This window comes from Corvus moneduloides, chromosome 4 (genome assembly GCF_009650955.1).
Source record: "Corvus moneduloides isolate bCorMon1 chromosome 4, bCorMon1.pri, whole genome shotgun sequence".
NCBI lineage: Eukaryota > Metazoa > Chordata > Aves > Passeriformes > Corvidae > Corvus > Corvus moneduloides.
The window spans coordinates 20360831-20386660 of NC_045479.1; the positions used below are offsets into that span (position 1 = coordinate 20360831).

Genomic DNA, 25830 nt, shown 5'->3' on the forward strand with positions numbered 1-25830 from the left:
ATTTCACAGTGTGGGAATTCTTATAAAACTTGTAAAGCCCAGTACTCTTCCAAGAAAATCTGTAAAAGGTCTTTTGATAAAGAATATGGGGAAAGGAACTATGACTAAATATTCAGTGGCTAGAATTTTGGATTTTTCTCTTGACTTAGGAAACCAAGAAAGCTTCATTTTCTTGTAGTAAAGGTTTTGGTTTTCTTTCCTTTTGAGTCATGAGGTATGTAGGGTGGACTGAACCAGTGTCTTAATTTAGTTTTATTTAGGACAATACATACTCCCAGTAAAGGTTTTGTGTTGTTTCATTGTGCTTTGCCTAGTGATGATACTTTACAAGAATCTTACTACGTTCCAAGACAGCTGGTTTTCTTTTGGCCTACTAACAGCATGTAGTCTTAATGTAAGATGCATCTTATTTCTGAATTTATTTTTTGCTAGTTTCTATAAGTATCTATCTGCCTGACAGAAATTTGATGAGAATAGGTGTGTGAAAAAAGCATGATCTTGAATCTTCTTTAGCTAAAAACAAGCATGTACTAGGCTCTCTGGTTCTTACATTTGAATTAATTGCAATGGACTTAAAAATTTGTTCCATACTGAACTGAGTTCCCTACACCACTTTGTCTTTTCCTAGTCTCTTTTTCTCTTTTTTTTTATTGTTACTATTTTTTCTTTGAAATAAGTTTAGTAATTTTTTGTCATGTTGTATATAATCAGCATTGTATTTAAAAGCCTAGAATGTGTTTATGTAGAGATGACTGGTATCTTTACTGTGAGATGGACATTTCTATTTAGAAAGTGTAAAACTGTAAATACTGCCAGTGTATTTATTCCACAGAATCTGGAAGGTTTAGATTGTTTTTGTGATAGGATGTTTCTTGGTGAGTTGGGAATTGTTTGATGGGTTGGTTTACAATAGACTGAAATTGTTTTGAGGCTCTGTGATTATTCAACTCACTAACCTGTGTTTAATTGGAATGGCTTTAGAAGAGGTTAATCAGATGATCTAATGAGTCATAGGCAGTTTCGTAGTGTCTGCTAATAAAAGGGTCTCATTCAGCTTTGGGATCTCATGCTTGTTTAATTTAGTGGAGTGGTAAGCTCTCTGTTGTGCAGGGGCAAAAGTTAGCTGTCTGTCATGTATGAAACAAAACAGAGAGGACTTATTTTATTGACTTGTGGAAATATTAATTTTTAATTTTTCTTCCCCTTGTATTCATTTTATTTTTAGGGTTTTCTTTATGCATACAGTCTTAGCACCATCATTAAAACTACAATGAATCTTTACATGTCAATGCAAAAACCTGTGACCAAAACCTCAGTAAAAGCCCTGTGCAGACTTGTGGAGCTTCTGAAGGTAGGTCACTGGATGAAAATTGTCTATTTCATGTAGGAATTACAGAGAACGTTGACCAAATATCCCATATTTAAAAAAAAAAAACTGTGATGGGAAGTGGTTTTGCATGCCTGGCTTCTTGTTTGTGAGTGGTTTGGTTAGAGAATAGATTTGGAGGGCTAGGACTGGTTTTGTTCATTTGTTTGTTTGTTTTGGGGTTTTTTTTATTCATAGCTTCTAACTGGCTTCCTTAGTTGATGCCACAGAATGGTTGAGGTTGGAGGGGATCTCTGGAGGTCGTTGGTCCATCCTATCTGTGCTCAAGCAGAGACACCTAGAGCCAGTTGTCCAGAGCAGTGTCCAGATGACTTTTGAATATCTCGAAGGGTGGAGACTCTACAACCTTTCTGGGCAGCCAGGCTGTGCAGGCTGTGACAGTGCTTGGTTACCCTCATAGTAAGAAAGCATTTCCTGATGTTCAAAGGGAAACTTCTGTGTTTGTTTGTGCCCATTGCCCCTTGTTCTGTCACTGGGCACCTCTGACAAGAGCCTGGCTCCATCTTCTTTTCACCCTCCCTCCAAGTATTTATGTACAATGATACGATTCCCCTCCAAGCCTTTTCTCCACTGGCTGAACAGTCTCAGCCCTCCCAGCATTTCCTCACATGTGAGATGCTTCAGTCCATGAATTATCTTCATGGCTCTTGGCTGGACTGTCTCCAGTGTGTCCATGTCTCTCTTGTGCTGAGGAGCCCAGAACTGGACCAGCACTCCAGATGTGGCCAAACCAGTGCTGAACTGGGGAAGGGTCACCTCCCTCGAGCTGCCAGCAAAGTGTTGTCCATTGGAGCCAAAGCTACCATTGGTCTTCTTTGGGACAGGGTCACATTGCTGCTTTGCACTCAACCTGCTGTCCACCAGGACCCCCCAGGTTCTTTCCTTCCAAGCTGCTTTCCTGGTATGGTGGATGATTCCTGGTATATACTGGTATATGGGGGATTGTTCCTCCCCAGATGGGGGACTGCACATTTCTCCTGGTATTTTTTCCAAAAGAAAGGTACTCTATTTTGGGATAAATTCTGGAAGCAGTGGTGAACAAAACTGAAAAAAAAAAAAAAACCAAAACAACAAAACTTAAATCAACCCTAAAACTTTTTTATGCTCCTGAATAGCTTGGTCTTCTTGGTTTCTAAGGGTTAATTGTAAATGCTAGTGGCAGCACATTACAAAGTGGAAAGAGTCTGTATTTGCAGTGTGGATGAGTCACACATAAAGCCAGATTCTAAAGGCAGCAGTTTTAGTAACTACATGAACTAATGTGTTTTGGGATTGACTTCAGGCAATAGAACATATGTTTTACCGAAGGAGCATGGTTGTGGCAGACTCTGTGACACACATCACTCAGCATCTGCAGTATCAGGCTCTTCACTCTATTTCTGTGGCCAAGGTATGTAATCCAAGTTCTAATAATTAATCTTCGTCCTATCTAGGTAGTTTCAAAATTTATAAGCTTTCCTGTAGTTCCAAGCTTCTACCTAGAAAACTGTACAGCATAGATGGTTATCTGTTTTTTGACCAAGAATGATTCCCCTCTTCCTCTAAACTGCTGCATCTCTTGTTATCTTCCTCTTGTGTTCTTTTTAGATTTTATTTCTGGTGAATTTTCACAAACTGACCTTTGCTTACCTCTTTTCTGATGCACATTCATAAAGCAATCTGTTGCAGGTCTAAGCAAACAGCCTGTTATTTAAGTCTTTGTCTTCTTGGAAAAATAGCAGTACATGATGGCTTACAGGAACCTACTGTGGGCATAAATTCTCTATTTCACTGTGAGATAAAATGGCTTCTTTTGCTTATCAAATCTTGAATTTCAGAATTCAGGGCAAATGGGAAAATGAGACTTTAGTATGCCTGTTCTGATGTATTACTGATTGGTTTTATTCTTTCATCACATTCAGTAGCAGAATTACAAAGGATGTGTGCTATTGTTACTGGTGCAGCTATTAAATTTCCTTTTTATTTGGCTGTAATCTCAATTTATGTATCTGGCATCTCTATATTTTCTAGGGTAAGCAAAAAAATAGTTGTACTTATAAAAAATTTATATATAGATATATATATATATATGTAGCAGGAATAGCATGAACTGAAGAGGTTCCAAACTTTAAAGTTACTAAGAAAAACTGTTTCTCTTCAAAGAGTACACATATATATATAGAGAGAGATGCCTTTCAGAAACTTTTCAAATGGTATCTGTAATTACATTACAGTTATTTTTAAATGCATAGAAATATGCTAAGACTTCTGTTGAAGGATATTGGAAAGAACACATATGTGAGCCGTCCTTGATATTTTGACTACTTATCAGAAAATATGTAAAAGGCAAAATGTTGGTAAATAGAAGGATCCATTAGTACTGCTCTTTTTATCTGCTCTGCTTTGTTTCTAAGTGGTGTAAGGTCTAAGACACACAGCAGATGAGGTTAGGAGCTTCATGCTGAGCACACAACACGTGTGGAAGATGTTTTATTTAACTCTTTTGTGAAACTTCCTCTTCTGCGTCCCTCTGCTACTCACAAATACATCTGTGACTTCCACTTTTTTGCCATTACACTTGGTTCCTTTCATTTGTTCATGCAAATAAGTTTGCACTTCATCTTCCTGGTACATTAGAGTTTGTAGAAAATTGTAAGCTGTCGTTATTACCATGTTTATATGTCTCATGGCTTTTCAGCTGTAAACTGAATTTTGTTATCAACAACTGGGAGTCATTGATTAAAAATTTAAATTACATGTCCGTTAGAACTAAAACTGCCATGCACTCTCATGCAACTTGCACAGTGTTTGTGTACTGTATGACCTACCCTATGTCCATGTTGGCTGCACATATTCCAAGTTTATAGATAGGTAATATCACTGAATTGACAGAGTAAGTGAATCTGCATTCAGTTACGTCTGTTCACAAAACATAACTTGTGTGCAGAAATACTCAATTTATGACAAGTGCACAAAAGAAGAAATAGTAAGCTATTGCCTTTGGGCTTAGGTAACTTTTCTCTGAATTTCTGTGTCTTTTTGTTATCAAGAAAAGGGTAATTTCTGATAAAAAGTACAGTGAGCAACGCCTGGATGTCCTCTCTGCTTTAGTGTTGGCTGAGAACACCCTAAATGGGCCAAGTACGAAACAGAGGCGACTGATTGTTTCCCTTGCACTGAGTGTGGGAACACAGATGGTGAGTGCCATGATTGTTCCAAGCCCTTCATTTGTTTGGTAGAGTGTCCTATGAAAAAATATCATCTTGTGATCTCGTGTTTATTTTTTTTTTCTTCATTTCTACAGAAAACATTTAAAGACGAGGAACTTATTCCCCTTCAGTTAGTTCTGAAAAAACTGGACTTGATCAGTGAACTCACAGAGAGGTAAGCAGTGGCAGCAGAATATAGAAGGCAGCAGTGTCTTGGGGCAGCTGGGTCTTCACTGTATGAATGTCAAAATCTGGTCTCTGCATGCTGGTGGAGATTTTTGCATGTTTTGTAGACCAGGGATGGACAGAAAGAATTCCAGAGTTAGGTCTGAAGCTCACTTGTCTTTGGGCAAGTTATATTTCACCTGACTGTTGATTGTTTAGAAATTCTATCACTTTCTTGGATGACTTGGTTTTATGATAAGCTGAAGTGTTCCCCTTAACCCAACCCCAAAATTTATGAGTTAGTACCAGTCTGTTTGGGAGACTGGGCTGTTAGTTCACATGTGACACCATGTTTTTACTGCTGCTGTAGTTTCAGTGCACACTCAAGTTATACCATGCTGGCCATTTGTAAACCAGGTGAATATCTGTGTTCCATGCAGTTTTTATGGAGGGAGAAAAACACCTTCAGTGGTTGACTCATGAGATAAAATCCTGGGAATAATGTAGACAAGTTGTATTGGGAGAGGCCTGTTTCTCCTTTGACTCACAGGAGAAAATTAGAGAATGTATGTTTGATCTCTAGGCTACTAATTAAGGCATGTAATAAGAAAATGGTTGTTTAGGACTTCACTGTAATGTAAGATTTAAATCTTTCAGAGACTGAGTAAATCTTTTCACTAAAGCAGGTACTTTTTATTTATAAATAGGCTAGTGGAAAAAAAAGAAATAAAAAGTTCTTTAACAAGGAACTTCTGAAGGTCAGTGCATCTGGAACATTAAATAATGATGTAAAACTTGGGCCTGAAATGCACTTGTCTTTAGTTAAAACACACTCACTGTGTTAGAAGAATGGTTTCTTCCAAATCTGTGTCTAACAGTTAATCTTTTATTCCAGAGTTCGGGCACAATGTGACTGTTGTTTCTTGTACTGGCATCGAGCTGTCTTTCCAATCTATTTAGATGATGTCTATGAAAGTGCAGTGGATTCTGCTAGACTACATGTAAGTAGTAATGTTACAACTTACTAACTGTTGTGACAGCTTCAGATGAAGAGATGATAAACCTTAGACTGAAGCTCTTAAATGGAAAGCTCAAAAAGTAAATCCCTGGCTACTACTGAGTCAGACATTTCTCCTCAGTCTGGAGGATATAAAAGCAATCTTTGTTCTAAATCTATCTGTTAGATTTCTTTAAAAAATGTCAGGTTGCTGTTGTTAATTCTGTATCTCTGTGCCTGTCTCTTTGTTCCTCTCTTCATTCTAATTTGAAATGAACACCTGCTAGACTTCAGCATTAAAAGCCTTTGTTTGTCATTGTGGTTACATATTTCTAAAGCAGGTACCACTGTGTTCAGTGGTTCTGTGTTGAATAGTTGTCCTGTAGCTTTTTCCACCCCTTATCTCTTCTCCCCTTGTTGAAGTACTATGTACTAGCTGCAGATGTGAATCGTGCTTTGGCATGATAATCCTGATAAAAATCAATCGTCTGTTCCATGGTTGTACAGTACTGAAATGAATAAAGTGCAAATAATTTCTGATGAAATAGCTAATACTTGGGATCTTCCAGTCAGCAGCAAATAGTACTTCAGGTTAAGGACATGACACTTCAGTAGGGTTTATGAAGTCCATTTCTAATAAAAATGGGCAGACTAGTGATTCTGATTTTTGTTAGCTTTGAACTCTATTTGAGTTGCTGGTGATATATCTGTCTGTTAATAATATATATTTTTTAATAAGTATATGTTTAGTGCACTACGGGACTGTGTACCTGCTATGATGCATGCAAGACACTTGGAATCTTACGAGGTGCTTCTGGAATGCTATGACAGAGAAATCATGGAAGTGCTCAATGAGGTAATTGGTTGTGGTTGGGAATTAAACACAGCACTGTGCTTGAAATATCTTTAGCTCAGATTAGCATCTACTGTAGCAAATCTGATATGATCTGTAAAAATTGCACAAAGAACTTTGGTTCTTTATTTTAATAAATAAGAAAGTGTTTATTTTGACTGATGATTTTGGCTGGTTAAGACCCATTTTTAATGGTATCTGTGTTGGCTGGGAACATGAAAATACTGCACTCTAAATTATGTAAATTAACAAAACTTCAGTTACAGATTTGGCTGTGCAGACAGAGGAGTGCTTTTTGTCAGATTAGCTTCTGTTTGGATGAATGCCTAAAATAAATGCTACTGTTCTTAGTGTGCATGCATGACTTTTAGTAGTGAAGGGTCTGCAAATACAGATGGCCTCTTGACTGAATTATTATCTAGAATTATGAAGGAGGTTTTACAAAGAAAATGCAAATTTGGATTTCCCGAGTCCTAGTTTTTAACCTTTGAACTATGCTTTTTATTTGACTAGTTCAAGACCAAACATTACAGATTATTCAGAGAATCAGACCAAATTTCTTATTGTAAGACTCTTCCTCACTGAATTAGTTCGTACTATTTAGATAGATAGCCTTAAGCCTAGTTCCCCTTAAAATGAGAAATGAGAATACTTGAGTGTAAGTTGTGTTAAACTCCCGTGGAAGTTTTAGTCATGTAAAAGATGGCGTTGAGTAGTTACACCTTTACCTTTTCTGAACTGTGTAACTTTTTCTTGCCATTGGGTACTGGAACAAGAGCACAGGAAATGAATAGCTTTCTGGTTCCCAAGTATTTATTGACTTTGACTTGTGTGGCCCTACCAAAGCAAAGCTTTCTTCACTAGTTTCATCAGTGTTACACATATCTGCAGAGAAGTGTTGATTCTGCTAACCAAGCATTGTAAATGGACACTGAACATCACCTTTTTTTGTGGTTTGCTTTTTTGTATGCTTGTTTGGGGTTTTGGTGTGTTTTCTTTTTTTAAATTTAAACTTCTTGAATAGCACTTGCTGGACAAATTGTGTAAAGAGATAGAAAAGGACCTGCGCTTATCAGTTCACACACACCTGAAGCTGGATGACAGAAACCCCTTCAGAGTTGGCATGAAGGACCTGGCTCACTTCTTCTTTCTGAACCCAATACGTTTTTTCAATCGATTCATTGACATAAAAGGTGAGGGGAGTTGTACATTTGCTTGATTCTGTTATTTTCATCTCTTATACTTGGGCTTTGTATATCTTTTCACTTCTTTCCACACTTTCCTAACTAAATAGGTAGCATTATTTTAGTTCATCCTTCTGTGTGTTCACAGCTTATGTAACTCATTACTTGGACAAGACCTTCTACAACTTAACGACCGTAGCTCTTCACGACTGGGCCACCTACAGTGAGATGAGAAACTTGGCAACCCAGCGCTATGGTTTAAGTATGACTGAGGCACACCTTCCCAGCCAGACTCTGGAGCAGGTACAGTGCCCACAGGACAGGAATAGAACTTCTTCCATTCCACTGTCATAGGACTGAGTAATTGAAATTAAAGTACCCAAGAGCAGAGAACTCTTTGGAATAAGTGACCTTTAATTTCTGGTTGATTTGTGAGGCAGGATCTTTATCTGCCTTTGGAGGTCACACTGATATCAGTTAACATCAGGTTGGGCTTGTATTGTTCATTTTTTTAACATAATGAAATTAATTGAGTATGCAAAGTCAGAGAATGTTTTCTTGAAAATTCAGCTAGCAATTTGGCAAGCAGTAGATCCAGACAACTGTTAAAAGCATGGAATGACCTTTGAGTGGTGAGTCTTTTCCCCTAGTTTATTGCTAGCTTTTTAGCAGGTTCTGCTTTGTCATCATCAAGAGAAACTATTTCCCAGGCTGGACATGGAGGACTTTTGGACATCTGTGAATTAGATTATAGGAGAGTGGCTCAGAGCCTCCTAAAAGCTGCTAAACATGGTGCCATTCAGAATAAAGTTGTAGTGCCATCAAGTTAATGGTGATGATATTCACTGTTACAGGGTCTATATTTTGAAGACTTTCCTTCAAGAGTTTTAATATCTTGGATATTTTTGGCAGTTTGCTTCATTCCCTCATTTGGGTTAACACATTGGTGAAAGCTCTTAGAAGTACAGCCCCTTTTTTGCTAATGTTCGTGATGGCTGTGTCTTCCTAAGTTGAAAGAGGGTGTAGAACTAAGTACTCCAGCTGGATTTTTGGCACAAAAGTGCTGTAGATCAGCTTCTGTTTCCAGCTTTGGTTTTCTACTGGCCATATTTGGTCAGTACATTGTTACAAAGAATTAAACAATTTCACTACATTGGTTTCATAACATTCATTCTGGTATGAGCTTTACTTCAAAACAAAGACACACCCCACACTTCATAACCCCCAGCCTCAAAAGCCTGATAAAATCCCTGGCACAACTGGAAATAGGGTATATAAATTAAATAGCATCATCTCTAGGCCCAATGATAATTAAGAGATTCCTTAGGGAAAAATGTGTAAACAATTGTAAAATTTATATTGTAAATAGCAAACCTCAGTCTTTTAGGTTGGGCTAAACAATATTAAATAAAAGTAGCTAGGTGCTTATTTCTCCATAGACATCTATATGTCTGTAGAAATCTCTAAGGCAAGATTCTATATTTTAGAATCTGAAAACAGACAAATCTCAATTTTTAGGTTTTTTATTGTTTAATTGTGCCTTGTGGAATAGGCTGGAGGATTCCTCTCTTTCAGGGGAAGCTGGAAAGAAAGAGGCAGAAGTGTAAATGTTAAAACATGGGCTGAGCTGCTTTTTTCTCCTCTAAGCATTATCTTGCAGACATTGAACAAAAAGTGTTAAGAGGTTCTTCATTTTGCAGAGAAAACCCACTGCTTTCTAAAATACCTTCAAGTAACTGCAGAAACAGTATTTCTGCACCTTAGTGGTTAGATGTGTCAGTAGTTCTTGAAGAAGTTTTACCATAGTCATTCTCAATAAATAATATTGTTTCAGGGTCTGGATGTTTTGGAAATCATGAGAAATATTCATGTTTTTGTATCCCGCTACCTCTACAATCTGAACAATCAGGTAAGGTATTTCCCATACTTTTCCAGGCAGTTGGCTCCAGTTTGAAGGGATTGTGAAATGCAGAGTAGAGTACATGAAAGAAAAGTCCAGGCTGAACATGTGTAGTGAGAGGCTATAAAATAGTATTGCTACTTTAGATAAACATCCTTGGGGATGCTGTGGCTTGGTCTTCTAGATTGTTATGTAGCGTATTTTGGATATGTTATGGCAGTAGGATCACTCCATGTCAATTTTCTAGTGAAACTAGAAGGCAGCAAGGATAATTGGCTGCTCTATAAGGGCATAGTAAGTACATGATTTCTGAGCTTGAAAAATGTGTATCTGAAAATGGGTTATTGGAGAGATGAAGCAGCGGCTGACATGGAGAACATGGACAGAGAGCAAACCTTTGGGGTTTCTCACAATGTGAGAATGAGGGGCTCACTACAAAAATGAGTGGCTTCCTGAAAGAAAAGAGTACTTTTTTCATAGCTCATAATTCAGTAGTGGAACTCATTGCTGTGGTCTGTGTGGGGTCAAAAGTACAAACAGGTGCCAAAAGAGTTTAGACACCTTAATGTAGGATATAATCTCAATAAATATGGGAGTCTTGAGTGCAACATCTGCCTTGGAATTGTTGAATTACAGCTGTAGAAATCAGAAAAATTTACCAGATAAAGTTCATTGTATCCATGCTGTATTTTCTTGGTTCTTTCCCTAAGTACCAGATATTAGCTGCTCTCAGAAATAAGGTATAGGCTATTTAGATCAGTAATTCATCACAGAACCAGTTTTAGGTAATTAACTTTATTTTTCCCTCCCTGCCTCCCAGATCTTCATTGAAAGAACAAGTAATAACAAACACTTGAACACCATCAATATCCGACACATTGCTAATTCAATTCGAACTCACGGAACAGGAATCATGAACACAACAGTGAGTATCTTTTGCACTGTTGTTGGATTACTTGTTTGTGATTATGCACATAAACCTTCTCCTTGCATCTCCTAATAGTTTATTTGGTTATGCAGTTTTAATAATGCAGTAGTAATGTTCTGTGTGAATTAATAAAACAAATCAGTTCTTGGACGTGGCACAAATGGATATCACAATCTGTTGGGAGTGTTATCACTTCCAGTTGTTATATAAAAATTAATGAAGAGATTTAAAACTACATCAAAGGAGAGTCAGATGTTCTGGTTGGACTGTCCTTGACGTTATGGCCTGATTTGCTGCTTAGTAGACAGGTACTTTTGCTGCAGTTAAAGCAAATCTTGAGAAAATGCAATGTTAATTTTTTAAGTTCTTCTTGTAATTGCTATGCTTAAGAACTATCAGCCTTCCAATTTGCAAAATAAAAGCTACAGACCTCTAATCACTTGTTGGAAAACTGACTTCTTATTGCAAGGCTTTTAATGATGTCTGAGGTGTAGGTGGCCATTTTAACAGCCAAAGGCATTTGCCTCTTTGCAAGGTAAATGCAAAGAGGTGCCTTGTGTCTGCTACAGCAGGACTTTATCATTGGGATTCTCAAGTTTGGATACAATGATAAAGGTGTTTTCAGGTCAGTGCTTTCCAGTCTGCTGCTTGACTTCCACGTTGTTGCTGTTTCCTTTTTTCTATTCTTCTAGCTCCATTAAAAAAAAAAACAAAAAAAAACCCAACCAAAAAACAAAAACCAAAACAAACAAAAAACCCAAAAAAAACCCCCAAAAAAACCAAAAGAAAGGAACTTACTAAAATATTGAACCCACTCTCAAGTCATTATTTTCGAAGTGGGAATTATTAAAAATAAAGTTTTAATTATTTCTTTCACTTTTTGTGGGAGAGTGGGGACTTTTTCAGAAAATGCTGCTACTCAAATTATTTTTTGGTGATGTAGATTTATTCACTTCTGATTGTGAGTGAAGTTATTTTTGCAGACATGAGAAGTATTGAGATATGTACCATAGAAGTGTACTTCTGCCTTTTGAGAAAATGTTTTAGAAAACTTTGAGGAAGTGAAAAAATGGTGCCAGGAGATTATGCAGATGCTGAGGAAGTTGGTCATGTCTGCCTGTTTCAACTTGATGCTTGTATTGTTTCAAAAGGACAGTTACAGGATATTCCAAACAAACTAATGGCTGTGTAGGGCAGGTGATCAACTGAAATACTGAACTTGTCCTTTGGTCCCTCTGCCTTTCCTGGAAGAGAGTAGGCCTTCCAGGAGAATGGTTTTTCATTTTTCCTTATTCTTTGAAAACAGTGAAATTAAAGTAAGTTGAGAACTTGCATTAGAAGTTACTTAGGCATCTGGTGAAAACAGGGTGTTAGATGTATTTGTTACTTTGCTAACTTTCTTGAATTGACTGTTTTCTTTCTTTTTGTCTTCTAGGTAAACTTCACTTACCAATTCTTGAGGAAAAAGTTTTACATTTTTAGCCAGTTCATGTATGATGAACATATCAAATCCAGACTTATCAAAGACATCAGATTCTTCAGGGAAGTCAAGGATCAAAATGATCACAAGGTATAGTAGTTTTTGAAGGCTGTACAGTAATTTGCTAAAAGAAGTGCTACTTTCATGTGACTGAAGGTGCACCAAACCATAACACTCCTATTATTTAAATGTGTATCCCCTGACAAAGGGACAGCTTCTGTCCTAGCAAAATGCAGTGTTACCAATACCTGTATTCAGGAGGCCTTTGTTTCATTCTGTCTGCTCTGTAAATATGGAGTTGGCTAAAATCATTCTCTCCATGTCTTTAGGATGATTTGATGGAGTTGTAGTCTATTGGAGGTTCTAAACTTCTGGTCCAACTCATGCATAAGAGTTTTCAGTTTTGAACAATAAGCTTACTTGAATTGAATCCAAAATGATGTGATCATTTTGGATTCAAAATACTCATTCCAGTATGTCAGGATTTGGGAGTGAGGGTCTGATTTTGCATGCTAGAAAATTTTCTCAAAAATGGGAGAGACAATGTATTTAGTAAAATAGACTGCTAGCTTCTTTGCATGTCAAGGGCTTATTTGTTTTAGGAATACTTTCTTGTTCACAGTAAAACTATTTCACTTGTCAACTTGCAGAAGTGACTCAGTAAAATGAGCCTTGTGAACTAGTACAGACGAGCAGGTGTATGATTTATAAAAAAATAAAGCTGTAAATGTGGGGTAAAACTAAATTACAAATAGAATTCTATTGATGTGATGAAAAGATTTTTTTCTAAGGGTAGGTAATTATTCTTACAAATTATTCTAAAATTTTTTTCTAGTATCCCTTTGAAAGAGCAGATAAATTCAACCGTGGCATCAGAAAACTTGGAATAACCCCGGATGGCCAGAGCTATCTTGACCAGTTCAGACAACTCATAAGTCAAATTGGTATGAAATGCTGTCTAAGATGTTATAAATGTTTTTAAATGGAAGAGTTCTTCATCAGCTAGTAACTGACCTTTTAGCTCAGGCTAAAGGTAGATTTAATTCCAGTCAGATGGAAAGTAGTTCACTTGTAGCCCATGCTACATAAATGCTCTCATCTAATTGCACAGAAATGGCCATTGCATGTCCTAATCTCCAACAGAGTTACAGATTGCATAGATTCCTGTTCCCTTTCAGTTCTGTGTTATGCAACTGACTTTTATCCATGTTGAGTGTTGTTTCCTAGTAAAAACCAATTACTGTTAAGTTCATGTATTTAAAAAAATGGCCATTCATCCTGCTGAAGTATCCTTGAGTAATGCATGATGTGACAATGCTATTTTCAGCCACTGATGCTGTAGATGTGCAGGACTGATCTGAACTTGCAAGTGTTTAATGTGCCCAGTGAAAAGAGTTTGTACAAAAGTGAACAAACCCTTGCTTGATGATGTATTTTTGTTTTATTTCTCTGCATAGACTGTTGATAGCAGGGTTCAATTTAACTTTTATAACTTGGCTTTCAGAGCCAAGTTCTTTGCCAGAACTACGTGGCAACTTCAATTTACGTTTTCATAGCTCCTATAGGCTGTGAGAGTGTGTGTGTATTTAAGTAATTATAAACTGCTTCCTTGTTTTTTCTTGTTTTTAAAGGCAATGCTATGGGCTATGTACGAATGATAAGATCTGGTGGACTTCACTGCTGTAGTAGTGCAATTAGGTATTTCCACAAATATTTCATTTTCCTCTTTGCTCCTTCTCTTCCCCTTGCTCTCTATTCTTGCTGATATTCCCTGTGCCCTTACCTATCCCCTATACATTTTGAAAAGTTCCCTTTATATGCCTTCATTTAAGTGGAATTATTGAAGACAGTGCTGGGATTCAGCACTGTACAATCATACACATAAATCACTAAAAAACCACAAATTCTATGGGAAAACATGGCAAAAGAGTTAATAGAATGCACATGTATGGCATTAGTCCTTAATCCAGCAATTTGTGATGTTAAATAATTTCAAGGGTGCATTAAAGAAAAGTAATACAAACCTTGAGGAACTTGGAAAACACATTCCTTTCATACTTTTTTCTGTATAGGTTTTGTCTGTGTTTATGAACAGTCATGAAAACATAGTAACTTTTACATAATAAGAAATAGTTCGTTTTCTTGCAAGTAATAGTAAACTTAGAGTTACCAAGAGTATCAAGTGCTGGAGAGAGGAGATGGTAGTCCAGTAAAAACAGAAGTACAAATAATGATGTGTGTTTAGAAGTGAGGTTAATAATGCCTGGATGAGAATGGTGTGACAGATACGACATAATTTGAAGTAAGTAGTTCAAGCCCCGAAGATGAAATTAAGTGAATTATAAATTGGGGTAGATACTTCAGTGAACACAGACAGTTGAGCATAATCCTAACAAACAGTGAGTTTTCAGGTTTGTTCCTGATCTGGAAGATATTGTTAACTTTGAAGAGCTGGTGAAAGAAGAAGGACTCTCAGAAGAAACACAAAAAGCAGCAAGGTACACTAACATCATGCTTTTGAGGTCTGGGGCAGGGGTGGGATGAGAGAATTGTCATTTTATATTTATAAATGCAGCTATTGGTTAATTGTGTGTGTGTATATTAAAAGTTCAGCTGCTTTTATGCAAAAATATTTGCTTTAAGCAAAGCAAATAGAAGCAGTTGTTTAGAAAATGTGAAGTAGCATTGATAGTAATAGACACTTAGAACCTGGTTTCTTGAAGAAATCCTTGCTTAAAAGCTAACAAGCTTTCCTCACCGTGTGCCTGAGCTCTACTTCTAAAATGTTCAGGGTCTTAGATAAAAAAGATGCAAGTATTTTATTCATAGACCTTTTCTGAGAAAATTAAATAAAGACACATGATTCAAATGGGCTGTAGAGGTAGGGTACCCTTCCAAATCCTGGATTGTGGATGTAGGCAAAGGGTGAAGAGAAGGTTGTTATCCTCCGAGGTGGATAAACAGAGGGACTTTTAGCAGAACTGAGTAACCCATTGCTCATCCCTTGCAGGCAGCTGGACTCTGTGCTCAGTGACCTCACCCGGAACTTTGCAGAGGGAACAGAGTACTTCAAAATGCTGGTGGATGTCTTTGCTCCCGAGTTCCGCAGCCCGAAGAACATGCACTTGCGGAACTTCTACATCATTGTTCCCCCCCTGGTGAGTGTGTGCGTTGCACCAGGGCTCACTTAAAAAAAGGGCTTGTCAGATCAGGGTTGTGTTTAAATATTTTGTTATTAGACTGTAGTAGCATGTGTGGCTATGCCTTGGGAAATTTGTGAGTCTCTTTGTGATTCCAAGACAGCCTTTCATTCTTTCAGACCCTCAATTTTGTAGAGCATTCGATCGGTTGCAAGGAGAAATTGAATAAGAAGAACAAAAGTGGAGCAGCTTTCACTGATGATGGGTTTGCCATGGGTAAGTTTCAGCACCCTCACTAGCCTTTGGGTAAGCCAACATAATGGGTATTTGCAAGAAAAGTTTTGTTTATAATTTGTCTGTTCCCATAATTAAAAATTCCATAATTTAATTGGGTTTGTCTTTGCTTCAGTAAAATGGATTTGAGGGTTATGGTTGTGTTCAGAATTTCCTAAACATGGAATAGCTGTGTATGGGAGCAGACAGTTTTAACATATATTGGTGCTTCCTAGTTTCTTTCAAAACTTGTGGTTCTCATCCAGATGAGAAGGAATGCAAGTATTTGGAGAAGTTGTGAGGTTTTTAAAAAATTTAAGCTTGTTCTTTATTGTGATTTTTCCTGATAGATAATTCTAAGTTAATAACAGTTTAAATTATATTTGCATGAAATTATCAGCTTAGGCTCATCCATTAAAGACATTCACAAAATGTTTTGCAAATTGCATGTTGACTTTAGTACATGGTTTGTCAATGACTAGGTGTGGCTTACATTCTGAAGCTTTTGGATCAGTACCAGGAGTTTGATTCTCTGCACTGGTTCCAGTCTGTTAGAGAGAAGTATGTGAAGGAAATAAGAGCAGTAGCTAAGCAACAGAACGTGCAGTCCTCTAATCAAGATGAAAAACTACTACAGACTATGAACCTTACCCACAAGCGGCTGGAAGTTTGTTTACAGGTACAGCACGGGCCTGGTTACCTGTTCTGGTAACAATTTCTGTTCTGTTTTGGGTTCAGCGCTTACCCATCACAAATCATGTAACTGTGTTCTGATGGAGCTCATTGAGAGCAAAATCCAGAGCATTGTCTACAGCAAAAATGCAAAAAGAGCATAAATACTTGAGGTGTATGATGTGAAGGGAATGCCATCGGTTTTTGTGCTATTTGAAGACTTGGTTGATTGGAATTCTTTGTCCCATGGAGTTTGAAATGTAATGCAACTAAACCCAGAAATGCTTTAATAGGAGAGAATGGTTAAACTTCTAACGACAAAGATTTCACATAACGCTGTGAACCCTCAGAGTTGCCTGAGTGTTAATTCTGAGCTGCTGAATGGAATGATGCATTAGCTGTCAAATAGAGGAAAGGTGTATTTGAATTTTGAAGCACAGAAGCTCAGGTTTTGTCTGTGGTGTGCTGCTTTCTCACTCGTGATTGGAGAAGCCTATGGGACAAATCTGTCATTGGTTAGTTTTACAGCCCATGATTACATTCTGTAATGTCTTGTTGAAATAGATAAGGCCCTGTATGCCCTCATGGTATCCAGGAGTGTGCACTGTGTTTGGTCCTATGTGTTTAAAAAACCACATCACTGAACCTTTTTCGGACACTGATCAAGCCTTTAGCCATTTAAATTATTGGCTTGCATGGTTTTCCATGGGCAAGTTGCTCTAAGTTCTCACTGCTGCTACAAATCTCATTTTCAGCCTCAGCAGATCAGTGATGGATTGCAGTGATGCTGCTTTGCTTAAAGTTGCCCTTTAGTGTAAAGGCTGACATTTGCTTTGTAAAATGCATGTGAATAAGGTATGAATGGAGAAGGATTTTCAAGAGCATTTAAGTGATTTAGATACTGAAATCTAGGTGCCTAAGATGCTCCTGAAAAATCCCATTTATATCGGTCTGCAAATTCATTCTTGTGATACTCTGATGCTCCTCTTCTTTCTCTTTTCCCTTAGGAATTTGAACTCCTTTATTTCTCACTAAGTAGTGCAAGAATTTTTTTCAGAGCAGATAAAACTGCAGCAGAAGAAAGCCAGGAAAAGAAAGAAAAAGAAGGTGAGTGAATGCTGTATGTAGAACATTTTGGCTAGGGAGATTGTGTGCCCTAATAGGGAAGGTCCTTTTTGTTTATTCATAGCTGCTTTCTTGCTCATGGGTCGATCAGCATCACACTTACCTCGTCAATTACCAGTGTTGACAATGACAACCTTAGCTGGTGTTAAATAAAGTGGTTTTCACCCATTGTACCAGCTGGTTTTCAACTTTCATAGGCAGATGATGCAGTTACTATATATATTCAGATGTTTATGATGTACTTGGTCTCCTATTGAATTCTGTATTCAAAGAGTAAGATCTTAATTCGTGGTGTGGTCTCTTGACTAGGTAATGTGGGTCTTTTGCATTTCTATTCCTGCTTGTCTATTCTCCCTCATGAATTCTGAAAGATTCTCTTGGGAAAATCCTTTCCAAAGAAATGAGAGTACTTCTAAGGATCAAGATCTAGAAATGCAGTTCAGACACAAGTAGAAACTCAGGGAGCAGTATATTAAAAATTGAATTGGTGAATAATTCTCCACTGTGGTTCTGACAAAGGCACAGGTGACCTGTGAGATTACAGTCACAGGAGAAAAAGATTCAGGTTTTTTCTACATGAGAAAAACAGTTTGTAAAGAAAAAAAAATCTCTTGGCATGAATTTACATTTGATCATATTCAGTGAAGTTGCTCAAATAAATACTCAGCTCAAGAGAAAACCCACCAAACACAAATCCAAACAACTCCAAGCATTGTGGTAAGAATAGATGAGCTGTTCTGGAGTCTGTAGGAGACCATTCTGAAGAACATCAGTTAATTATATTTTAGATTAAATATTCTTTGTTATGACACCTGTTCAGTTCCCCAGGCATGTGTTGTGCAGTGAGTAAAGCTGGAGGTGCATACCAGGGTGGAAAGTTCTGAACATGGTAGTATCTATGTCTTCTACCATGATATTTGGACTCTGAGAAATGTGTGAGCATTGTATATGTAATTTTTAGACAAGTACTGCTGATTGAAGAACCTTTCACCCCAAATACGAATTTCTTCATAGGGTCAGGACTTCTTGTGCTGCAAGGTCTGGTTGCATATGGTGACCATGAAATTCTGCATCAGATGTTGCTATGACATCAGCATCATATATATATGCTAAGATTTGAGGGGTTCTGTTTCGAATAGAGTGTTAAACATGATCCATGTCTTTATTTTTTATTTTTGTAGAAGAATCTGGTAAAGCAAGCAACGGAGATCTTTCTAACTCTACGCCTGCAGAGCCTGTTGTGAAATGACATGGCTGGTATGGGTGATGATTACTTACTCAAATAACTCATGTCCTTGTCTTCATCAGTAACACTTTGTAGGGGTAAAAGCTCTAGATTTGATTTACTTGCTCTATTAAATCCAAGAGGAAATGTACAGTAGTATACTAGCATCCAGTGAGGCTAGGTCTGTGTTTGTCTATATTTCCTGTAGAAACTCCTATTTTTCAGGAGTTTGTATTATTTACAGCACTTTCTTTAGATTGAAAATAATTTAAGAAAATGTTGACCTTGGAGGTAGTTATTTTAAAGTACAGATGTGCAGATAAAAAAAATCCTTAATTATTTCTAGATGCATTCTCGCATCTCTATCATAGCATTTAAAAACCCCAAACTCCATAGGCTGTTGGTCCAAGATTTGAACTGGCATCTCTTCAACCAGAGAAAAAAAATTGAATCCAGATATTGGATGTATCTGTTGTTCAAAAAATTATTCAGACGTGTCATTGTGCAGTCCTGTTGCATTTAATGCAGTCACAGGTTACACTGTGGGTGTAACAGTGTATGTTGTGAATGTATGTTAAATCCATTACACAAAATGGAAATGCTTATTACTGTTTCATTCCAAACCACCTTGTTCTTACTATAGATAGTATTTGTACTGTGGGAACTTAGGATCCTGTCAGGCATTTATTTTCCCCTGTTTTTGCCCCCTTATCAAAGAATGGGAAAACAAGGAAAGTTAACATAACAAATTACTTCTCATTTCATACCGAAGGTCTGATTTGCATCCACAGAAGTAAGGAAATCCAGAGCCAAGACAGAACCACAATCAGCTCTTCCTTTTATGACCAGACACTGTGATGGGTGTCTGTAACTATTAAGTGATCTTACAGTTCATGAATATGTTGTGCCTAATTGCAAGTTTCAGCCTCAATTCTGTATTTCCTAGCCTTTGTAGGTCTACTGTACCATGTGTTGTTCATACAGTCTTACATGCCTGATTATTAACAGTAATTGCACTGCAGGCTCAGAAGCTGCTGAACACTGTGAGAACTCTATATAACATCTGTCCATGCCTGCAAGTAGAGGTTCTAGATTGTGCAAGTGTTACTTGGATTCCTGACTTAAGTAGCTAGAATTAGCTTAAAAGAAAACACCATTTTTATTAAAATACACAGGTGTGTTTTAATCTCCCAGAACATAACACCCTTCTAGGTCTTACCAACCAGAATAAACTACTCCAGTCAGTGCAGCTGAGAGAACTACCCTTGGGGGTTTTTTTGGCACTCCTGTTTTTTTAGACCAAACTTGCTTTAATACTTGTTTTAATGGTTCAAATGGTTCCATCCACTCTTGGGTGACTGGTTAAAACGATTCCTGATGTACTTCTGATTCGTCCTTTCCTGCCAGTCACTTCAACATTCAGACAGCAAGGATGAATGTTTTGTCGCAACTGGAAAGACCAGACTGATACAAACATTCCATTTGTTGGTTCTGAGAACACGACACACAAGCTTCGTGGACTGTTAAAATCAGCTGGGCTCATTAAAGTTTTTATTTTTAATTCATTATAACTGCCCTAAAGGATGCTGCATTACTTGATTTATATTTTTGCTTTTTTACTTTTATACAGGGTTTTTTTTTTAATTTGTGTACACTTTTTTTGACCAAACTGTGCCCGCACTGAACGCTCAGTAGCACTGCCGAGATCAGCATTCTTGCTGCTGCTTCCCATCCTGCTGCAGTTGCTGTGCACATCCTTCCACATTCCCATCTCAGCTGAAGTCATGTAAGTTCATGGAGTGGAATGGCCAAGCGCTGCATTTCCTTCTTCCACAGCAACAGCAGAATCACACATAGATGGTGTTCCTTTCCCCCAGGATGGCCTTGCTAGGGCAGTGTGCGCAGTCAAGACACAGCCCACACTCTAATCTGCATTTGTATTTTCCCTCCTCCATTTTTTTTTCTTTTGGAAAAACACTATCTTGCTAAGGTAAGACTTTGCAGCTGAACATAACGTGAACTAAGCACTGTCTTCATGTATGGTGGTTAACAAATTCACGTGGTTCTGGTGATGGAAATTCTAGAGGAAAGACATAGACTATTTTTATAGACGCCTGTTTAATCTGGGAGGACTGAATGTATACTCTATGCGGCAAAAATATATACAAACACAAATATGTACAGTGATAATAGAGCTATTCTTGCTAATACAGGACTGTAGTTTGTATTTCCTTCTTTCTCTTTGTCATGTAGCAGCATAGACATGCAGAAAGATTTTTCTCATCTGAAATCCAAGGTGGGTCCTAGGTTTGGATGTCACATGTGACACTGAGTTGCATTAAATCCTTTTGTCTCCCCACAAGGATATGGAAGGGGTGCAAAATTCATGCTGTGGTGCTACTATTCTTTCTATTGCTTTTGGCCTCCTGTTGCAATTACAGGAACCAAATGAACCCTAACTGGTTGTCTGGAGATGAGACAATGGAGCTAAAACAAAAAATCCCCTAAACTAAACCAAACATGCTCACTCAGAATTCCCAGGGGTGCCAGAAGGGAGGGTGATGAATTTGCTGCAGGGACATAAAACATGTCGAGCAGTTTTTTCCTTCAGGACAGGGTCAGAACAGGCTCAAGGCCAGGCTCTCACCCCCAGCAGGCAGCTGCCACCACTGCCCTCAGGTGTCCAGCCTTGTGCCAAGGCTGCTGGAAGTGACAGCAGCTGCTCTGCCAGGGGTCGTGCACACTCCTGTCACAGTGCCCGGTATGCCACAAGCCCGGGGCTGCAGTGCCCTGCCCCTCGCAGGGCAGTGGAAGCAGAGCATGGACACCCTGTCAGCCCTGACACCAAGAGTCTGCGTGGCCCCAGCAACACCACGGTGCTGAAGGGCACATTCTGCAGGTCTGGAACCAGAAAGAAATTTGAGTTGCATCAGACGTCCATCAACAGCTGTTTTCAGCTTCTCAGGTACAAAGGACCAAATGTACTACTTAATGTTTCCTAACTCATTGTACAAAAGGGTATTTTGTTACTCCAGTCTCTTTGGTTTGTGAGTAGAGAACATTATGTACATAAAACTGTGTTAATAAATGCAATTTTGAGAACCTCATTCTTAGTGTTTTCAGTAACACCAGTTCAGCGGGTGTTAATTTTTTTAATAAGACAGCTTCAGCTTTTATTTATGAAGGTTTTGTGTCAGTTACTAACAGTTTCTTCCATGGTACTTTTAAACATTTGGTAACCAGTTAAATTAAATTTATTCCACATCAAACACTTCCAATCCAGGATCCTTCAGATACTCTTGTACAGATTCTGCTTATGGAAAATCTAGTTTCCTAGTGACTGAGAAGAGTTAATTTAAGTTTGAGGAATTTCAGCCATTTTTTCTAGATATCTTATCTTGATTAATATAAACTATGCTACAGCTTACACCCCTCCCCCCTAGTAACAGGTATTTATTTTGTCTACTTTGTTCTTGCAGAGTAATGTTGCTCATGTTTTCAGGAGGGGAAAAAAATATAAACTTATTAGCCAAATCTCTCTAGTGTCTAATCTTAGGAAGGTACTACGAAACTTGTCAATACATTGTAGACTTGTAATCTAACATTTTATTGCTCAGTTTTTTAAAACCAAAGGTTGCTGGTAGACTCAGCTGTTGCATGTCACCACAATGTTAAAAATACAAAGAATTCTTACTACAAAAGTACTTATTTGTCCTACTATTACCATCTCTGGCAAGAAACCTAGCCATAGAAAAACTGCACACAACTAACATGCCACATTCGTTGCCTCCTTCTGAGGTTTGCATGTCAGTGGTATTTAGAATAATAAATCAAGGAGATACATTATGTCCATTATTTAATTAAAGAACGTGAGAGTGCGGTCCCCTGGAAGGTAAGAGTAGGCACTTAGATTTGTTTTGTAAGCTTATTCTATATGCAATATAAAAATAGATTATATTAATAGGAAAAATTTAGTGTTTAACAAATTTTGTAAATAGGCTAACACAAAAGGTAAATCTTGTTACACTTAAACTAGACTAAAAATAACTTCATCTGAAATAAAGTAGATAGTGCATTTTTAACCTTCACTCAGATGCACATAATCATGCAAACTATAAAAATTGACTATGGTAGGAAATTTGAGGCCTGATACTTGTCAGAGGAGCAGGCAGCTCACAGGAATTTCAGTGGAATGAGAGGCTGCTGGCCCTGTAAATGTAAGGAATGCCGTTAACCCTCGGTGGCCGACAGCTGCGCTCTCCTGCCCACCAGCAGCGTGGGGCTCCTGCAGAAACATCGCTCGGGATTGTCAGCTCCCCAGACACAGCTCCACCCTACACATTCACAAATGCAAAATGCCTCGAGGGCCCAGTCCTGCTGTGCTGCCACTGAAAAGCCAGAGGGACGCCCTGCAAAGTCGCCAGTGCTCTCCAGCAGGAAAGGGCAGCTGGCCTCAGGTGTGCGCAGGTGACTGAAGAGATTGTTGCAAAACGACTCCCTGCTTTTGCAGCTCCCGCACAGGCTGCAGGAAGTGACAGGAGCTGCTTATGCTTCTGACTCCTCCCCTCCTTCATGCATGGTTCCATCCTCTTCTGACACATCATTCAGGAGCATAAACTTCCCATCATTTGTGAATGGCACAGACTTCATTAGCTGAGCTAATGCTTCTGGATCCTGAAGAAAAAGAGAGGTCAGCAAGCTGCAGCAGCCATTGAGGAACACAGACTTCCCAGTACTTCTTGCTAAGGTTTTGCAACTTTGGGGTTTTTTTGGTTTTTTTAAAACAACCTTTAGAATAAAGATTTGAAACATAAACAATACTTTTTGGTTAACTAAAGACCCGTTGGGTATATAAGAAAAAAAAAGTAATTAATTTTGAGCCTTTATTTTCTGAAAAGCAAGGAGAAAAGTAACAAAAGTCTAAATAATTTATTATACCCATGCTTATTGGTTGTGACTAAAGCTCATTCCCCAACTTGTTCTTAAGTCTTAGCAGCAAAACTATACAGCAAATAATAATGTCACATCTATATAGATAAAATGTATCTAACAAGGGACAGGGGAACTCTGTCATTCATTTTAAGTGGAGTAACACTGTGATTTTCATCCCTAGGGAAGGAAAGAATCTAAGTTTCTAACAGTGAAACAGCAGTCTGTGTGATTTATGCTTCATTACAAAGAGCTGGTTTGGTTTTTTTGAAAACTTTGCTCACAGCTTTCTTTCAGACATGAACAACTGGATTTGTATAATTCTGAATTTGGTTTGGGGTGGCACATTTTATCTCAAATCATGCTACTGTGAAAAACGAGTTTATTTTTGCTGTGTTAAATAATGTCTGAAAAACTTTGCCCTTAGGAGGAGTAGCAGTTCTCTTTTCTTATGCACACCAGAGGTATCTGGACAGTGCAGCTGAAAAGCAGATCATGATGTATCATACAGATGTGGGGAATGAAACTAACTTACCTTCTGTGCCTCAATAATTTCTTTTCCCAAGCTAATGGCATAGCAAATCTACAAAGAAAAAATACATGTAAAGTTCAGTTTTGGTTTAGTTTTTTTGTTCCTTAATTAAGAGTAAACCACAGAAGTGTCAGTGCAGACTTAGTCTTAAAACCAGGCCTAAAAGCAGAGGTGGAATACCAATTTGCTATGCTAACTACAGATAAAACTATCTGGGGTTCAGCTTCAAAGCTCACAAAGGCTGGTAAATCTTTGTGCTCAGCCTGGTTAGTTTTATTCAGCAGACTTTATTCCCACACTTGGGGGAGTGTTACTGTTTGTAGGGACAGAAGTTCTCCACCCCACTCCCTATTCCTGTTACAGCATGCAGCGAACAGCCAGTGGTGTTAGCACATACGGCTGCCTTGTCTGTGAAAGCTTCACAGCTGCACATCTCAACATAGCTGACACTGCTTTTGTTAGTGCTGGTGCTGGACAGCACTTTCCCATCTCTCTTAATGCTGGAATTAGCAATCCCATCCTTTCCTCCTTGTACATGCTGCTGCATTATCTGTTCATTTGGTCCTTTTTAGACGTAAGCCAGTAAAGGCTTCCATGTTAACACAGGTTTTCTTGGCCAGAAATTGAGCTGCTCTTGTTTCTATAGCCCTGTTTCCCAGATGTGTAAGCCAAGAAGCCACAGACCTGTTTTCTAAATGAATTTTATTAAATGTTATGCAAACCTTTTCCCCTTCTGTATTGCTCTCAAAAACATATGCACTCATGGATTCTTCTCCCAGAGTCTCACTGAGGTGGATCACAAAGCCAATCAGTCTCCTGTTCTCCTGATGGGCAGCAAACTGTGTCACAGTGGTGAGTTCAAACTGGAAAAGTAAAATAAATAATTTATTTGTTTTAACCAGCTCAAGTTAGCTAGTTAGCTCAGGTTCGTGTGACTGAGGAGTCACTGCTGTGAGAGAAAAAGTTACTTACACTTGCTCGTGTAACTTGGGTTTGAGGATCTATTAACCTGCAATTACATGGTGGGGAAAAAAAGAAAATTATTTTAGAGTGACTCCTGGTAATTTCAAGGGGCTTTTAAATAGAAAGGCAGTAACTCTAGCAGTTTTATAGATGAGGAAACATGCACAGAATCAGATGCTTTAGCTGTGCTTGGCAAGGTTCGAATCTAGGCCTTGACTCTCAGCTGCCTGACAGGTACAGGTCAGAGCACCTTTCTGAGTCACCTGGAAAGGATCCTGAGTGCCTGGGTTGACACAAAATGCAGAGGGACATAAACACACCCCAGCTAAAGGGAATGTCTGATATCAGCATATTCTACAGTGACACTACTGTGGAAGGACAGTGTTAGGAAAGAGAATCTTCCAGTCCATTGTTTTGTATCTTTTTTTTTGTATCTTTGCAGGGTCTTACAGTCCCACTGCATCCTTAGATTTTGATAGGACACTCTTACAACTTTGTCTGGAGGATCATTTCTAGATATCACACAGTAAGAAATGCATTTCTTTCTAGGTGAAGTGACTCTTAGGATCTTGCTTCCTCAAAGGGTGTATGTCTTAGAAAAACAAAACCAATGATACATAATTAATCACAAATTGTATGAAGAGAACAGAATACTGACAAGCTAAGGCTTTTACAGTACCTCAGGTTCTTGCTGGTGACCATGAGGTGGGATTCAGTCATGCGGAAGATGTTGTGAATGGCCCGAGCAGCCAACACTTGTCTCATGGCTTCATAGATCACCTCGCACGTCTTATCGGACTGAACAGCCATGGACCCTAAAAACCGAACCACGAACATCTGCTGCAGGAGGGAGTCTGCAAGAGAAAAGCCATGACTTCCTTCACTCTGC

General features: G+C 38.3%; 2 protein-coding genes across 6 annotated transcripts in view; one reads left to right on the forward strand and one right to left on the reverse strand.

Moving 5' to 3' along the window:
- WASHC4 (WASH complex subunit 4) overlaps positions 1–25830 on the forward strand; it is a 55210-nt gene that overhangs the window by 17759 nt on the left and 11621 nt on the right. Inside the window, exons 15-34 of one of the 4 annotated variants that reach the window (XM_032107463.1) lie at positions 1226–1351; positions 2670–2777; positions 4417–4563; positions 4671–4750; positions 5636–5741; positions 6477–6593; positions 7615–7783; positions 7923–8077; positions 9609–9683; positions 10495–10599; positions 12038–12172; positions 12918–13026; positions 13714–13780; positions 14494–14580; positions 15093–15240; positions 15402–15498; positions 15978–16174; positions 17175–17274; positions 18474–18549; positions 19290–21624. In XM_032107463.1, coding sequence (XP_031963354.1) covers positions 1226–1351; positions 2670–2777; positions 4417–4563; positions 4671–4750; positions 5636–5741; positions 6477–6593; positions 7615–7783; positions 7923–8077; positions 9609–9683; positions 10495–10599; positions 12038–12172; positions 12918–13026; positions 13714–13780; positions 14494–14580; positions 15093–15240; positions 15402–15498; positions 15978–16174; positions 17175–17274; positions 18474–18541 — 2196 coding nt within the window. In that variant the 3' untranslated portion in view covers positions 18542–18549; positions 19290–21624. Of the gene's footprint in view, positions 1–1225; positions 1352–2669; positions 2778–4416; positions 4564–4670; positions 4751–5635; positions 5742–6476; positions 6594–7614; positions 7784–7922; positions 8078–9608; positions 9684–10494; positions 10600–12037; positions 12173–12917; positions 13027–13713; positions 13781–14493; positions 14581–15092; positions 15241–15401; positions 15499–15977; positions 16175–17174; positions 17275–18473; positions 21625–25830 lie in introns of those variants that run through there. The other 3 variants (XM_032107465.1, XM_032107466.1, XM_032107462.1) reach the window with 3 other exon arrangements.
- The window catches only part of APPL2 (adaptor protein, phosphotyrosine interacting with PH domain and leucine zipper 2), a 33316-nt gene continuing 29150 nt past the window's right edge, over positions 21665–25830 (reverse strand). For both annotated transcript variants that reach the window (XM_032107468.1, XM_032107469.1), the window contains exons 17-21: positions 25621–25795; positions 24951–24987; positions 24701–24841; positions 23982–24029; positions 21665–23191 (exon numbers count right to left, since the gene is read on the reverse strand). In XM_032107468.1, coding sequence (XP_031963359.1) covers positions 23063–23191; positions 23982–24029; positions 24701–24841; positions 24951–24987; positions 25621–25795 — 530 coding nt within the window. In that variant the 3' untranslated portion in view covers positions 21665–23062. The remainder of the gene's footprint in view (positions 23192–23981; positions 24030–24700; positions 24842–24950; positions 24988–25620; positions 25796–25830) is intronic.